At 43.8% G+C, this 15540-nt stretch overlaps 1 protein-coding gene across 4 annotated transcripts in view; it reads left to right on the forward strand.

The window, feature by feature from the left end:
* The window catches only part of LOC147023502 (uncharacterized), a 61668-nt gene extending 49898 nt beyond the window's left edge, over positions 1–11770 (forward strand). For 3 of the 4 annotated variants that reach the window (XM_085888966.1, XM_085888965.1, XM_085888967.1), the window contains 2 exons: positions 4457–4880; positions 5051–11770. In XM_085888966.1, coding sequence (XP_085745092.1) covers positions 6875–8458 — 1584 coding nt within the window. In that variant the 5' untranslated portion in view covers positions 4457–4880; positions 5051–6874 and the 3' untranslated portion in view covers positions 8459–11770. The remainder of the gene's footprint in view (positions 1–4456; positions 4881–5050) is intronic. The other variant, XM_085888964.1, reaches the window with a different exon arrangement.
* The last annotated feature ends 3770 nt before the right edge of the window (positions 11771–15540 follow it).

Genomic DNA, 15540 nt, shown 5'->3' on the forward strand with positions numbered 1-15540 from the left:
GGAAATAGATTGCTGAAGTTAGTGCTACGATTGTGGGAGGACTCCAGCGGATTCCAAGTACGTGAAAAATTTTCACCACGGTGTAAAATGGAAGCTGCCAGGGAAGAAGTAAAACGAGGGTGTAAAATGGCGGGCTGGGGGGGGGGTTGCCAAAAGTAAAAACCCTTTCTTTCTTTTATTTGTGAGGGAGATGCTCAAAACATGTAGCAGTGTCAGAAAAACTGATTGGTTAGAAATCAGATAAATATCCATGCCTACACTACTGCTATTGGTTGGACAAGTAAATGGAGCGAAGTGCATGATGTAAAAGTACTAACAACTTGGCACCGATAAAAAGTACACGACAGATTTGTTTGACCCCCCTAAAACATCCTTGTGCACCCGATTTCAAGCAGCAGTTTTCATTTCATTCCATCTGTGGGTTCCGTAGTGGACAGAGGTCAAACAAACAGAAAAAAACGGATAATTCTTTAATCATATAGTACTCGGTGCAATGTCGTATTTATGGTGGTGGAGGCCCCTGGGCACACATGGGTGATGGTGGCCCTTTCTGCCATGAACGATGAAGTAAAGCAGTGGTTTTCAACATTTTTCACTGATGGCAATCTAAACTCTCATGTCTTATTTTGTGGCACCCTTATTCAATTTTCTATTTGAATCATTGCCTTAAGAACATTGCAGGCTCCACAAGTTAAATTATTGGATAAAATACATGATTTCAGGAATGTTTTTGCAGGCTTTCAGTACCACCAATGGACAGGATCGCATCCGGAAAAATAATTATTTATACCTCAACATTACCTTCACAACAACAAGTACACCTCCACGAACAGGGTCGCATCCAGAAAACGGAATATTACCTCAACATTACCTTCACAACAAGAACTACACCTCCAAGAACAGGGTCGCATCCAGAAAACGGAGTATTACCTCAACATTACCTTCACAACAACAAGTACACCTCCACGAACAGGGTCGCATCCAGAAAACGGAATATTACCTCAACATTACCTTCACAACAACAAGTACACCTCCACGAACAGGGTCGCATCCAGAAAACCGAATATTACCTCAACATTACCTTCACAACAAGAACTACACCTCCAAGAACAGGGTCGCATCTGGAAAACGGAATATTACCTCAACATTACCTTCACAACAAGTACACCTCCAAGAACAGGGTCACATCCAGAAAACGGAATATTACCTCAACATTACCTTCACAACAACAAGTACACCTCCAAGAACAGGGTCGCATCCAGAAAACGGAATATTACCTCAACATTACCTTCACAACAAGAACTACACCTCCACGAACAGGGTCGCATCCAGAAAACGGAATATTACCTCAACATTACCTTCACAACAACAAGTACACCTCCACGAACAGGGTCGCATCCAGAAAACCAAATATTACCTCAACATTACCTTCACAACAAGAACTACACCTCCACGAACAGGGTCGCATCCAGAAAACCAAATATTACCTCAACATTACCTTCACAACAACAAGTACACCTCCACGAACAGGGTCGCATCCAGAAAACCGAATATTACCTCAACATTACCTTCACAACAAGAACTACACCTCCAAGAACAGGGTCGCATCCAGAAAACGGAATATTACCTCAACATTACCTTCACAACAAGTACACCTCCAAGAACAGGGTCACATCCAGAAAACGGAATATTACCTCAACATTACCTTCACAACAAGAACTACACCTCTAAGAACAGGGTCGCATCTGGAAAAAGAAATATTACCTCAACATTACCTTCACAACAACAAGTACACCGCCAAGAACAGCATCACATTCGGAAAACAGAATATTACCTCAACATTACCTTCACAACAACTACACCACCTCAAAGAACAGAATCGCATCTGGAAAAAGAAATATTACCTCAACACCACCCCACCACCACCGGCACCACCACGAACGTCTCAGAGAAAGTTGTTCGAGGCCTGAAGCGGGGAGTCGAGTCGGATGAGGGAGTTTGGGCGGACACCATTACAGGACAGCTTTGAGTGTAGAGAGTGCATCAGCTTTTTCCAGTATTCTGAATCCTGTTTAGCTTGTATTATGATCGATTCTTAGCTCGATTGGCCAAGTCAATATTCCGGGGTGTCGGGAGGAGCTGATAAAGGATGATCAGCATGTCTGGTGAAGATGACAAGGTGTCATCTTGGTCAGTTAGTCGAACTAGGAACAGGGGCAGATCACGGCGAGAGAGTACCGACGAGTCGGAACCTCCAAAAGCGGTTAAAGCCAACTCCATCCCCGATGAGTGCTATGCCAAACTACTGGTCATTATTGCATACTAGTACGTGCCCGTACGTGCGTGGCCAAAAGTGCATAACTTTCAAACCACGAGCCAGAAACAACAACCACACAGGCCGTTCCTTCACTCGCGTGCCGTACGTGCGTGGCCCGGAAGTTCGCATATCGCAGTTACGATTATTCGCAATTTAGTTTTAATGGCCAATTATTCAATTAGCGCCAACGTGTTTTGCCTTTTCGCAATGTCATCGCAAGGAAAAACACAAAGAGAAGAAAAGAGAAAAAAAATGTACGTGCAAAAAAAATAATAACAAAAAAAAACTTTCAAACAACCACGCAGGGTGTTCCTTTGCTCTCGTAAACGACGACTGGAATGGGGCATTGTGTTTATCTATAAATGCGCAGAAGAAATCGAGAAATTATTGGAATACAGGAAGTCATCACTATCCGGAAGTCCGTACGTTGTAACCCGTAATGGGGAACGCGGCTGAGGTTCTCTTCCAAATCGGCCACGCCTACGCAGCAACGTGTCCTGTCATTGGTTGGTAAATAAATGGCCATAACTTGGGAAGCACTTGTCCCATTAATATCAAACCTTTAAAAGGCACATCCTCAGATTCCCAGCAATATACCTGGCAAGTTTCAATTAGATCGGACCAGTGGTTGTCGAGAAACAGCGGACACAGACACACACAGACACACAGACACACACAGACACACTGCTGGAATTATAGATAGATGTACAGTTAACTACTTTCTCTGCAGTGTGCCACCATTTTCTGGGGGGGTACCAAAACAGCAACAAAAAACATCTCAAGGTACCAAAAAAAACACCTGTTGTTTAAATTTGGTCTCCTACTTGCTTATTTTCGATCGTAAGTTATCGCGTGTTTAAAATTTACTTCCTGGTTCAGAGCATACCAGATCACTCTGATGTTACCGAAATTTATGCACCGTCTAATATGAAAACGATCATAATTTGGGGCATTGTGTTTATAAATGCGCATAAGAAATCGAGAAATTATTAGAATACACGAAGTCATCACTATCCGGAAGTCCGTACGTTGTAACCCGTAATGGGGAACACGGCTGAGGTTCTCTTCCCCCATCGGCCACGCCTACACAGCAACGTGTCCTGTCATTGGTTGGTAAATTAATGGCCATAACTTGGGAAGCACTTGTCCGATTAATATCAAACCTTGAAAGGCACATCCTCAGGTCCCCAGGAATATACCTAGCAAGTTTCAATTAGATCGGGCCAGTGGTTGTCGAGAAACAGCGGTCACACACACACACACACACACACACACACACACACACACACACACACACACACACACACACACACACACACACACACACACACACACACACACACACACACACACACACACACACACACACACAGACACTGCTGGAATTACAGATAGATGCAAGAGGCAAAAGTGGAGCTCGACGAAATCATGACAGGCACGGGAAATGGCGGGCCTGGAACCTCTTTATTCCACTCTGCATATCAATACGCAAGGCTGTAAATACACCACATTTCCTCCCTTCTAGATTTAATCCGCCAGTATCTCGGATGCGTCCACCGAGTAGTAGTAGTGGACTTAATCCCATACCACGTCAACCCACACGACAATAAATGAACATTTTACTCATTTGATGAACCCCAGAAAATCGTACAATCAAAGACATTACAAGAGCATCATAACCATAGAACACTACAATCCATCACCTATAGCAGGTAACTGAAATGTCCCATCTCGTGGATTGAGCACAGGGGTGAAACCTACCCTGGCTCAAGATTATGAGGGGATTATTCTTCCCCATAACTGAATCACTTCACCGAACCAATCTCTCTTGGGCCTGATGGTGTCTCTGCAGATCCCACCTTGTCCACAGAGCTTTCTCAGTTGGTTGAGATGCAGCATCTGTTGATGCCGGTACAGCATCGGTCTCAGCAGGAACTGCTTCCGCTGATGCAGGTATCCTCTCAGTTGACCCTGACCCCTATAACTCCATTCTTACAGGAGGGTCTGCTGATTGGAAAGGTTGAGCTTCACAGGTCAGCCCGCTCCCCCGCATTTGGTCCACGTGCCATTTCCAAACGCTGGGTCTGCTCTCACTTTGTTGTTGGATGTGGTATTGATGTTCATTCTCGAAATTTTCAGATCGATTAATGGAAGCTGCTCGATCCAGGAATGATGTGACAGGGAAGAATATCATGCTTCAAATTTCTGATCGTGATTGTGTGGCCATTGAAGTAAGATATCACCTCACCTGCTTCAGGTCCTACACTCACTTCCTAAGTAAGCCAACGAACAGGTTAGTGTTACCATGTTTGATTGGTCATCCATACATGTATCTGGTCAATATACTCTTTTCTAGTAAATTTGTTTAACTAGACATGCATTATTTTGAAATTTTCAGTGAGCAGACAGCGAAACCATACATGCCATCATACAGAGCATTCCGCACCAACATCATCGAGGAACGTCTCATTGAATGGCAGGAGACACTTAGAATTAATAAGCTGATGCAACTGGTCGTGAAGCGTGTTGAGGACACAGAAGCAGCAGATGCATCACAATATCGGTGAGGCCTTTTCTGGCACTAAATACATTATAACATGGCTATAGAATCCTATATGGATTGTATTATTAAGGTTTCTGGAATTGTACATTTTCCCACTGTAATTGCACCATGATTCTATTAATTAAATGAAATTCTCACAAATTGTCCTTTCTTAATGTCCCATCCCATAGCACAGACAAACTGAAGAAAAGGCTGCAACACGACTACCCCCAGCTGAGATTTTACACACCCTTCCGGCGAAACAAGTATCAAATGGTCTTCTGTGAGAATTTGGATGCAAGTTGACTTGATTGAACAGCTTCCATCATCGGCGACAGAAACCGAAACTGAAACCGAGACCGATATGGGAACTGAACACGAAAGTGATAGCAATCAGCCAGTTTCACTCCATGATATTTCACGACTTGATGAAACAAGAACTTTGTTTACTGCTGGACTCATCTTACAACACTTCATTCAAGATGCACCTGATGCAAGTAAACCATGGCCTCCATCGTCTAACTGTCTGGACGTCAATACAGCAGAGGACTTTGTGCCCATTGAACTTTTCAATTTCGTGGCTTGGTGCAGTGGTGCAAGTGATCATCCAACACTAGCAAAGCGTGTGAGTGTATCTGTTGACATCAAATTGAAAATTCTGTCAGTATGTCAGGACATTCTCTACCTTTTTTCAAAAGGCAAAAAACAGACACCACAATCGATAGCACTGCGTTTGACTGTACGCCATCTTACTGGGTCCTCAAATCTTGTTCCCCTACTAAGTCGCCTCGGGCACTGTACTTCCTGGGACACAGTTCACCGGTTTGAGACTAGTCTGGCTCAGGTTCAGCTCCTCAATGTGGGCACAGTTCCGAAATATTTCTCAAAACATGTACCCACAACCCTTGTTTGGGACAACATAGATTTCGGGGAAGAAACTAACGGGCCATGGTACAACTCGTGACACAAATGGTATCATGGTTCAGCGAGTCTTTCAGGAACACAATGGTCCAACTGGGCCCTCCATCTCCATTCCTAAGAGTACCAGTCGGTCCTTTCAGGCGTCGTCATCTGAGTTGGATGTGTACTACAGGAAGAAAAGGGTGGGACCAAGAATGATTGCATCAGGCACTCATCTCATGGATGATACATTCCAACAAGATTTGATCCCAGCTAAAACAAAGGATCTAGCATACGTGCTGGTGAAATTGCTGAAGCCTGCTCATTGTAATTGGACTGGGTTCAATGTAGCACTCCAAATGGGTAAAGTCCTGGAGAAATCGGCCATCCATTATCTACCAGTGATTGCTGCTTCCCCTACACAGATGACCACAGTCAGCACCATTCTCACTCGCAGTATTGAGATGTGTGGCCGCCTCGAACTTGATCATGTGGTTCTCGTTTTTGACCAGGCAATTTATGCAAAGGCCCAGGAAATCAGATGGTTGAATTATGATGCCTTGGCGAATTTCACACATGCTGTGCATTCATGGGCATGATAGGGAAGCGATTTGTTGGTTCGGGTTTTGAGGACATTTTGATTGAATCTGAGATAGTTGCCCCAGGATCTCTCCAGACTGTTATCTCTGGCCACAAGTACAATCGTAGTATCTGAGTGCACAAAATAATGTTTGAGGCTTTGCATCGATTGTAAATACATACAAGCCTACATGGCATCTTTGACAGAACAAGATCATGAGAAGTATTCCTCGCTAATTGAACGGCTGCACGCGACCTATTCAACAGAGGAATTTCATGGATTGCTTGAGTCTGGAGAGTTCGTTGCTCTTAGGAAGCAGTACAATTCCTTCAGCAAAAAACGCTCAGGTGAAAGCCCGACATTTGCATTTTGGAATTCCTATTTGATCATTGTCGGAGCACTCTTGGTATTCTTCCGCGCCACACGAGAGTCAGACTGGACCTTACACTTGGCAGCTGTTCGAGCCATGTTGCCCTGGTTCTTTTCCTATGACCGGGTAAATTATGCCAGGTATCTCCCTGTCTACTAGATTGAGATGGTGGATCTTCAGGGGACACACCCTGAATGTCACCAGGAAATGCTCGTCACGGGGCAGTGGACCATACAGCGTCAATATCGCCACCCATTCTCATCAATTTCTTGTGATCAGGCAATAGAACAAACGTATAATCGTGACTCGAAGACCAGTGGAGGATTGACTGGGATAACCCTCAAACCAGGTGCCATACAGAGATGGATACTGGCGCAGCTCGAGCATGCTGCATTTGCAAGGCAATGCGAGGTTATGGTGGGTATGTCGCCTGACTGCACCAAGAGGAAGGGGTTGTACGAGTCGCAAGTGAGGAAAGATGATCAGGATGTCCAGTCAATCATCACTACGATTGGGAGTATGATCAACCCATTCGAAGTTGAGTCTGATCGTGTCAAACATGATCTCCTGTCTGCTTATCAGACTGGCGAGGAATCTCTGAGCCGATATATTAACGACTGTTTGACTGTGAGAGATGAAAGTCTGGACGTAGTGGATGGATTGGGTGAGCAGACTGCACCCCACCATAAGATGAAGCCTCATCCTGATATGTTCTCTCCACTGACCCTACACTTCTCAAAACTGAGAACCTTTGCCGATCAAAGTATCTCAAAATCTTCCAAAACAACCAGTGGTGAAGAAGTCATTGTGAAAAATTACAGAAATGTATTCTCACGACTTCTTGCCATCAGTCAGTCTAAGAGTATCAATCTCCGTGACATTCTGACTCATTCCCTGGCATCCATCTCACGACCTCTTGCCAGTGCTGACGGGTCCTTGGCAAAAAATGTTAAGTCAAAGCTCCTGACAATGGTCGAGGAAAAGTGCATTGACTACCTGAAGAGTGGCATCCCTGACCACGCAGCGATCATTATGGATGCGGGTCCCCTGATTCGGTCCATTAAGCCTATCCCAGATACTTTTGGAGGGCTGGCTGATGCCATTTTCTCTGTCTTAACAAAATTTGCCAAGAACACGAATTGTGCTCGCCTAGATTTTGTTGTCGATCACTACCCTGATATAAGCGTGAAAAATGAAGAAAGGGATAGGAGAGCGAAAAGTGGCAGCCAGACCATACATGTTTATGGTAAAGACCAAAAAACACCGAAGCAATGGTCAAAATTAATGTCATGTGGTCAGAATAAAGAATCACTTGTTGCTTTCCTCGTGTCGGTATGGAAGGACATCAACTTGTGTGCCTACTTCAATAGGGACGTTGATGTGTACATTGCACATGGAGAGTACTGTCACGTTCTGAGTAGGAATGCCATCACAACCATTTTCTCTGTTGATGAGTTGTCATGTGACCACAAAGAAGCAGACACGCGGCTTCTTCTCCATGCGCAACACGCGAGTGCAACATTTGAAGATGTTCTAATTGTGAGTTGCCACTTGGATGTGGGCATAATTTCCCTTTGTCTTCAACAAAATCTGTCCTGCAATACATTCTTCATGACTGGCAATGAGGTGTTTGGGACATCACGCATTATGGATTTGCAGAAGATGTCCTGTTGTCTTGGAGCTGATGTATGCAAGGCACTAATAGGTTTACACGCATTCACGGGATGTGATTCCACCAGTGCTTTCTAAGGAAAAGGCAAGCAGAAAGCGTTCACTATTATGATTTATCGTGACGACTACACACGGTCTTTCATTGAACTGGGACGAGGTTTCGATCGAGATGAAGTTTGCCTCAAATCCCTGGAATCCTTCGTATGTCATCTTTACGGGCAGCCAAAACTAGATGACGTCAATGAGGCAAGATACAAAATGCATTGCGTCTCCTCAACATCTGGTCAAAGCCTTCCGCCAACCAAGGATGCATTACATATGCATACCTTGTGGGCCAATTACCAAGCGGCAATTCATAGGCGATCCCTTGCGCAGTCTATTGGTGCCCCTTCACCTGTAGCCATGGGTGGGAGATTGTTGATGGGAAATTAGTCATAAAGTGGATGACCATCAATCCGGCCCCAGACATTTTTTTGAAAGTCACACAATGTGCTTGCAAAGTATCAAAGTGCTCAAGTTCGAGGTGTTCATGCAAAAGTGCCATGTTCAGATTTGTCTAAATGTTCAGACTGTGACAATGTCAGCCATGCAACCGATGTTCATGATGATTGTGATGATGATGATGTCAATATTAATTGTAATGATGACCAGGAGGTTAAAGTGAGGATGAAGGATACGAAATGTTAACGTAGTTTAGCATTGTCTAATTGATGTTTGTTGGCTGCAGATAACACTATGTTCACATGCCATTGTCTAATGGTACCGAGTGAATGTATCGGGATTCCTTCTTACCTATAATCAAAGATTTTATATCGGTTTTAATCGGTATTAATTTCTCTTATGTGTTCTTTCTGTTGTACTACCATTGTGTATTACCTAGTTTTGAGTGCTCGTGATGTCAAAGGCAATTATTGAACGAAAATTTTTGTCCACAATGTACCAGAAAAATGATCCATTTTAACGAATTTCGCCATTTTTGGAAGACCCCCCAGTCGAAACCAGATGCAGCAGCCTTCAGAACTCTCCAGAATGCGTTCACAATACAGATGATAACAAGTCTAGGCAGTATGGAGCGTGTGCGCATTTCAGAACAGTAGATATCGACGTCCAAACTTGGTTCTCAGACATGTCAAACCGACCCATTTTAACGAATTTCGCCATTTTTGGAAGACCTCCCAAGAAGAAACTAGATGAAGCAGCCCTCAGAACTCTCTGTAATGCGTTCACAATACAGATGACAACTACTCTAGACAGTTTGGAGTATGTGTGCATTTCAGATCATTAGATATCGACTTCCAAAGTTGGTTCCCAGACACTTCAAACCGACACATTTTAACGAAATCGCCATGTTTGGAAGATCCCCTAGAAGAAACCAGGTGCAGCAGTTTGGAGAACTCTCTGGAATACGTTCACTATACCAATGATAACTTGTTCTGAAAATCTTTGGCATGAGTGATGTCAATGTCTTTAGATATTGGCAGTTGAATTTGCCTTCAGACATCAAAATGACCGTTTGGGCTCGAATTACCCGAATTTCGGATGGCTAGAAAAAAATACTGCAGGAATCTCCGTGGAGAACTTTGGCCCCCATTTTATAAGGTTAATAGCTATCAAAATCCGCAAAAACCAAGTGTCCCCCCAATCAGTGAAACAAAACTCATGTTCTAGCCCCTTTTCCAGTTATGGCTGATGGCGTATGAGTCGAGATGTCATTTATGGGGTTGTTCCCGCCATTAAAATTGATGACATTGAGCTATTTAGTGGAGGTGGAAGTTGTTGACGCCCACCGTCTCACGATGGTCAGGGATGGGGTCAAAATCAAAATCAAAATCAAAAAAACCACGTCAGTGGTTTTATCTATTGGCAACCCATTCATTCCCTCAAAAGTTTTCCTGTGGTATCAAGCTTTCACAGTATGGGAATACACTCCAGCCCCCTTAAGATGTTACAAATGCCAAACGTTCGGTCATACTGCTCCAGACTGGAGGGGCAAACAACGCTGCAGCAAATATAATGGAGAGCATGAATACAGAAGCTGAGGCAGTGAAAAAATGTCTTGTGCTAATTGTGGTGGGGACCACAGTGCAGCCTTCAGAGGATGCCCCGAATTCCAAATAGCTGCCCAGATCCAACAGGTGAAAACGCAAGGGAAACTGTCTTATGCTGAGGCTATCCAGATGGTCCCCAAAATTAAGTCCCCAGTAAAAGTGGTTGGGGGCAAGACCAAACTGAGGGCCCTGTTAATGTTCTAACTAAATTAGTGGGAGTTCAGACTGAGATGAAAGATACAGAATGCCAAACTGAGAGAGCAATCACCAACGTGGATATGAATTTTATAAAAGACTAGACGACCCGTGAACTCGTTGGGTTCCCGTTGTGACAGCGGTTGATAAAAATATGATTTCAAAAAAAAAGAAAAAGAAGATAGCTCCAGCAAACTATACTGCTCAGGTTGTTTGCATTGATCAAATAATCCCGAAGAGTACTTGACTGAATCGGGAATTGATTTTTTAATAATTTTTTTCCTTGCCCGATTTGAACGAAACTTGAATTTTGCGCGTCAATGTGGAAAAAAAACCGGAGAAAAAAAAGTCGAAGATATTATTGTGCGTAATCTTCTAAACACAATTTTATTTATTAACGAACACTGAAGTATCAGATCAAAATGGCCATGTATATTTTCTGCTTAAAAATAAATCGTTCTTTATCTATACTAAATGTTTGAGATTTTAAGATAAAATCATTTCAAGAAAAAAAAAAGATAGCTCCAGCGAACAATACAGCTGAGGTTGTTTGTATTGATCAAATTCTCCCGAAGAGTACTTTACTAAATCGGGTATTGATTTTTTAATAATTTTTTCGTTGCCTGATTTTAACAAAACTTGAAACTGCACACCGCAGGAGAATGGTGAGTAAGGTGGCACTAAACATTTTGCACTATTATGTACCGTTTTGGCTGTATTTCGGGAACATACATACATACAGTACATACATACATACATCCATACATACATACAAGATGAGAGTTTTAGTAATACATAGATAGATCAGTTCATTGGTTTTATCACCGAAGAAGTAAACTGTTCAGCTCAAGCAGGGAGAAGATCAGAGAAAATCAATATCATTTCCGCTGCAGCCGTCAGACATCTCGGTTGGGAGGGATTTTCTTCCAAGATGATTAATAAAATATTCAGTCAATCAAGCCAAAAACGCAGAGGGGTGGACTCCAAACAGTCCCAGGATTCCCCTGCTGCTTAATGTAAATTATCCAAAGATATGCATAAAGTTTGGCTGCTCATGGGCCGGAGTTTATTAAATTAATCAGCGATTTCACATCCAAACTAGATATAACCCATTCGTTATTTAAGGAACCTGGTTAAAAAGTTTCAACCGATTTTAGGCCGGGGGCCAGTGGGACCTACCTTGCACCCCCCCCCCCCCGCGACAATTTTTCACTGACACCACAGTGTTCATATATATCACAAGTATCAGAAATTTTTTTTTTCTTCTGCGAACATCTTTTTCCTGATACTTTGGATATATATGAACACTGTGGTATCAATGAAAAATTGTCGCGGGGGGGGGAGGGGTGGTGCAAGGTAAGTCCCACTGGCCCCCGGCCTGTTTAGGATCCTCGGATACACCCTTCAGTGTATTCCCTGGTCGGGCATACTGGATACACTTTGCCAACTGAATTAGATGTACCCTCGATTCTTTAAATTGGTCTTAAAATTCATAAAGGAAACAGGGCGAACTGTATATAGTCCCTATCATTTTTTATTTTTATTTTTGTATTTGGTTGTAGTTGATGAGTTTGTTTGCGTTGCGTTTATTGAGCCTCGCGGCTCTGATAATGCTAGTAAACATGAAGAAGAAGCAGAAGAAGCAGAAGAAGAAGCAGCCTGACGCCCTCACATCCTCTGGCCTTCTCAAGGCCCGTGATTGCTACCGGCTGCAACCTTTCGATATATATTTGATAATCCTTGTTTTACACTTAAGAGAAAATTGAAATGGAAGGCATAACGATTGTGAATGCTGTATAACGCTTCTGCAGATGGCTTGGGCTGGCATGGTTTGGCTTAATCCTGAATGAGCCCTTGGGTGGTGGAGGCCTCTGCTCACGTGTTTGGTGGTAGAGGCCCCGGGGCACATGTCCCGGTTGCCCTTGGGTAAGTCCGGACCCAGCAAGGTGTGCCATACCAATCGTTTTGCTGACGGCTTTAATCAGGACAGAATGTTGTACGTCACAAATATATTGCATGTCTATCTGTGTGTTAATGAGGACGTGAAATGAAGTAAAACAAAAAAGGCTTTTTTATAACATGTCCCTAATTGTTGTCGTTGGTATAGTGGTTGTTTGTGTACCCCCTTCCTTGTACCATTATATATTTTTCTATTGCTTTGAGAAGTATTACTATTTTCCTTTTGTGTGCTCCTTCCATGTCCTTAAATCTAAAGGGTTCCTGCTGTGGTGGAATAATAAATGCTACCATCGGAACCACGTCAGAAAGCTCCGATTCCAGCTTCTTCTTCTTCAATTGGGGAAAGAGGGGCTTTTAACACAAGTATCTTTACAATTAAACATAAATTAATTATTGGTTCAAGTAAATCGATTATTAGCTTTCCAAGTGTACTTTTTTTTTTAGCTCACCTGGACTTTAGTCAGATGAGCTTATGTGATCAAAGTGTCCTTCAGTGAGTGAGTGAGTGAGTGAGTGAGTGAATCAGTGAACACTTCAGTCATTATTGCTTGAACCAAGCACACGATTCTGATGAAACTTGGCAACAAGCTTCATATCTGATGCCTAACGAAGATGTATTGACTGCATCAAAATCCACACTCATTAAGGGAGTCTAAGGAGGTTTTGTGACCCCCCCACCCCCACCCTGAATGTAGGTATTTGCTCTCATCTCCAAAACTACACACACACAATTTCGATGAAACTTGAGCACAACCTTCATCACTGGTAATGCAGCAACATTGATTGATCGCATCAAACTCTGCGGTCATTGAGGGGATCTACGGGGGGTGGGGGGGGTTGACTCCTCAAAATGGGTATTTGCTGTCTCATCCAAAACTACACACACACACACAATTTCAATGAAGCTTCACCACAACCTTCATCACACATGGTGTACCAAAGTTTATTGACCGCATTAAAATCTGCACTCATTAAGGGGATCTACAGGGGGATTTGACCCCCTGAAAAGGTATTTGTTCTCTTTTTCTGAAACTACAGCTACAATTTCGATGAAGGTTGATGACAACCTTCATCACCCATGACGTACCAATGTGTATCGACTGCATCCAAATATGCACTCATTAAGGGGGTCTATGGTCAGGGTTTCAACGCCCAAAATAGGTGTTTGTTGTCTTCTCTGAAACTACACACATGACTTCGATGAATCCTGACCACAACCTTCATCACCCATGATGTACCAAAGTTTGTTCATGGCATTAAAAAATTCAGGGTCGAAGCTGATCTTGGGGGGGGGGGGGGGTTGTTGAGGACGGGTGAGTTTCAGGACAGGTAGTCCTATTGTTTATTGATGTACGAAAGCAGAAACCCTTTGCAATGAAGCATGATACACACAGACCCACACACACTTCTACTTTTGTAAAAGACGATGACGATGACGATGATGATGATGACTTCACAACACACAGTACATTCGATGCCAGCTGTGGGATCCTAGCCTCATGAGCAATATGGTCGGATGCGAACACAAAAGAGAACATACAGCGATGGATAAAAAAGGTCGCATTCATTTGAAGTGGAGATACATATACATATACATATACCTTGTTTTTATTATACTCCAATACAAACTCACATAGTTCCTGTCTCAAAACATATTATTAGGACTGTAAATGTATCGATGTCTCCCAATGCTTTTGCCCTGCAGGGTGTGTGTGTGTGTGTGTGTGTGTATATATATGTGTGTGTGTGTGTGTGTGTGTGTGTGTGTGTGTGTGCGTGTGTGTGTGTGTGTGTGTGTGTGTGTGTGTGTGTGTGTGTGTGTGTGTGTGTGTGTGTGTGTGTGTGTGTGTGTGTGTCCGTCCAAATCCACAACCTTGGTTGTACCTCAAAGTCATCCAACGAGAGAAAAAGAGAGAGAGAGAGAGAGAGAGAGAGAGAGAGAGAGAGAGAGAGAGAGAGAGAGAGAGAGAGACAGAGACAGAGACAGAGACAGAGACAGAGACAGAGACAGAGACAGAGACAGAGACAGAGACAGAGAGAGTTATACATTGTAAGCCACAATCAATGCACGACACATCCTCCTCTGCTTCGACACGGTGCGTGTAGTGAAGAATTAGGGTTCTATGCAATCTTCAGCAGCACATTTTTAACCCACCACTTCATTCCAAACATGTACGTTATCTCTGACACGCGTTCCAGTACGTGTGCCTAATGAAACGGGGTCATGGTGCACGTGGTTCCGAGGGGGCCCGCCGCAGCTCGGCGCGTGCAGCCAGGCTCTGGTTCTCCCATGCAAGGAAAAGAGATGTGCGCGCATGAGCGGTCGGAGGACAATTAGACGCGCCTCGCCTCGATGGATGGACTTGCCCGAGAAAGCGGTGCGTCCGCGATGGCTCCTCTGGGTCGCTCGCACCGGCTCGCATTTGTTTTGGTATCAATTACGAGGAGCATGCACGGGGACCGCGCTACAATCCGAAAGGGCAACTCTCGAGCCCGGCCAAAACCTAAATAACCCAGACAGGCTAATTACAGCACACGTTTCCGCCACGCCGCACTTTTCCTAATTTTGCCGCCGATTCGTTGGGAGATTTATACCGGCAAAAAGTCTTCAGCAAAAGCGTCAAAACAAAATTGCAACGACAACAAACGCTTTAAAAAGGCGAAAATGGGCGCTCTGCGGAGTTTAGCGAAATCACTCGGGACTTTTGCCCACTTTTAGTATGGATCGTCCCGTCGCGCTATTAAAAGTGGGCAAAAAAATTGCATGATGGGTGAACAAGTCGCGAGCTAAGTAAATGTCTTGCAAACGACGGGTCTGGAGCAAATAGAAACCTCATTGTCGGTCTTCAAATGGACGCAGGGTGTGCGCGCGTCCACCCGACTTCGACGTCTTTAACGTCCGCAATCAATCCCAGCTGATTGTGGGAGAGGGAAGCTTTATGGTCCGAGTCTTTCACC

This window comes from Eptatretus burgeri, chromosome 7 (assembly GCF_056783735.1).
Source record: "Eptatretus burgeri isolate ZD-2024b chromosome 7, Ebu_testis_v1, whole genome shotgun sequence".
Classification (NCBI taxonomy): domain Eukaryota; kingdom Metazoa; phylum Chordata; class Myxini; order Myxiniformes; family Myxinidae; genus Eptatretus; species Eptatretus burgeri.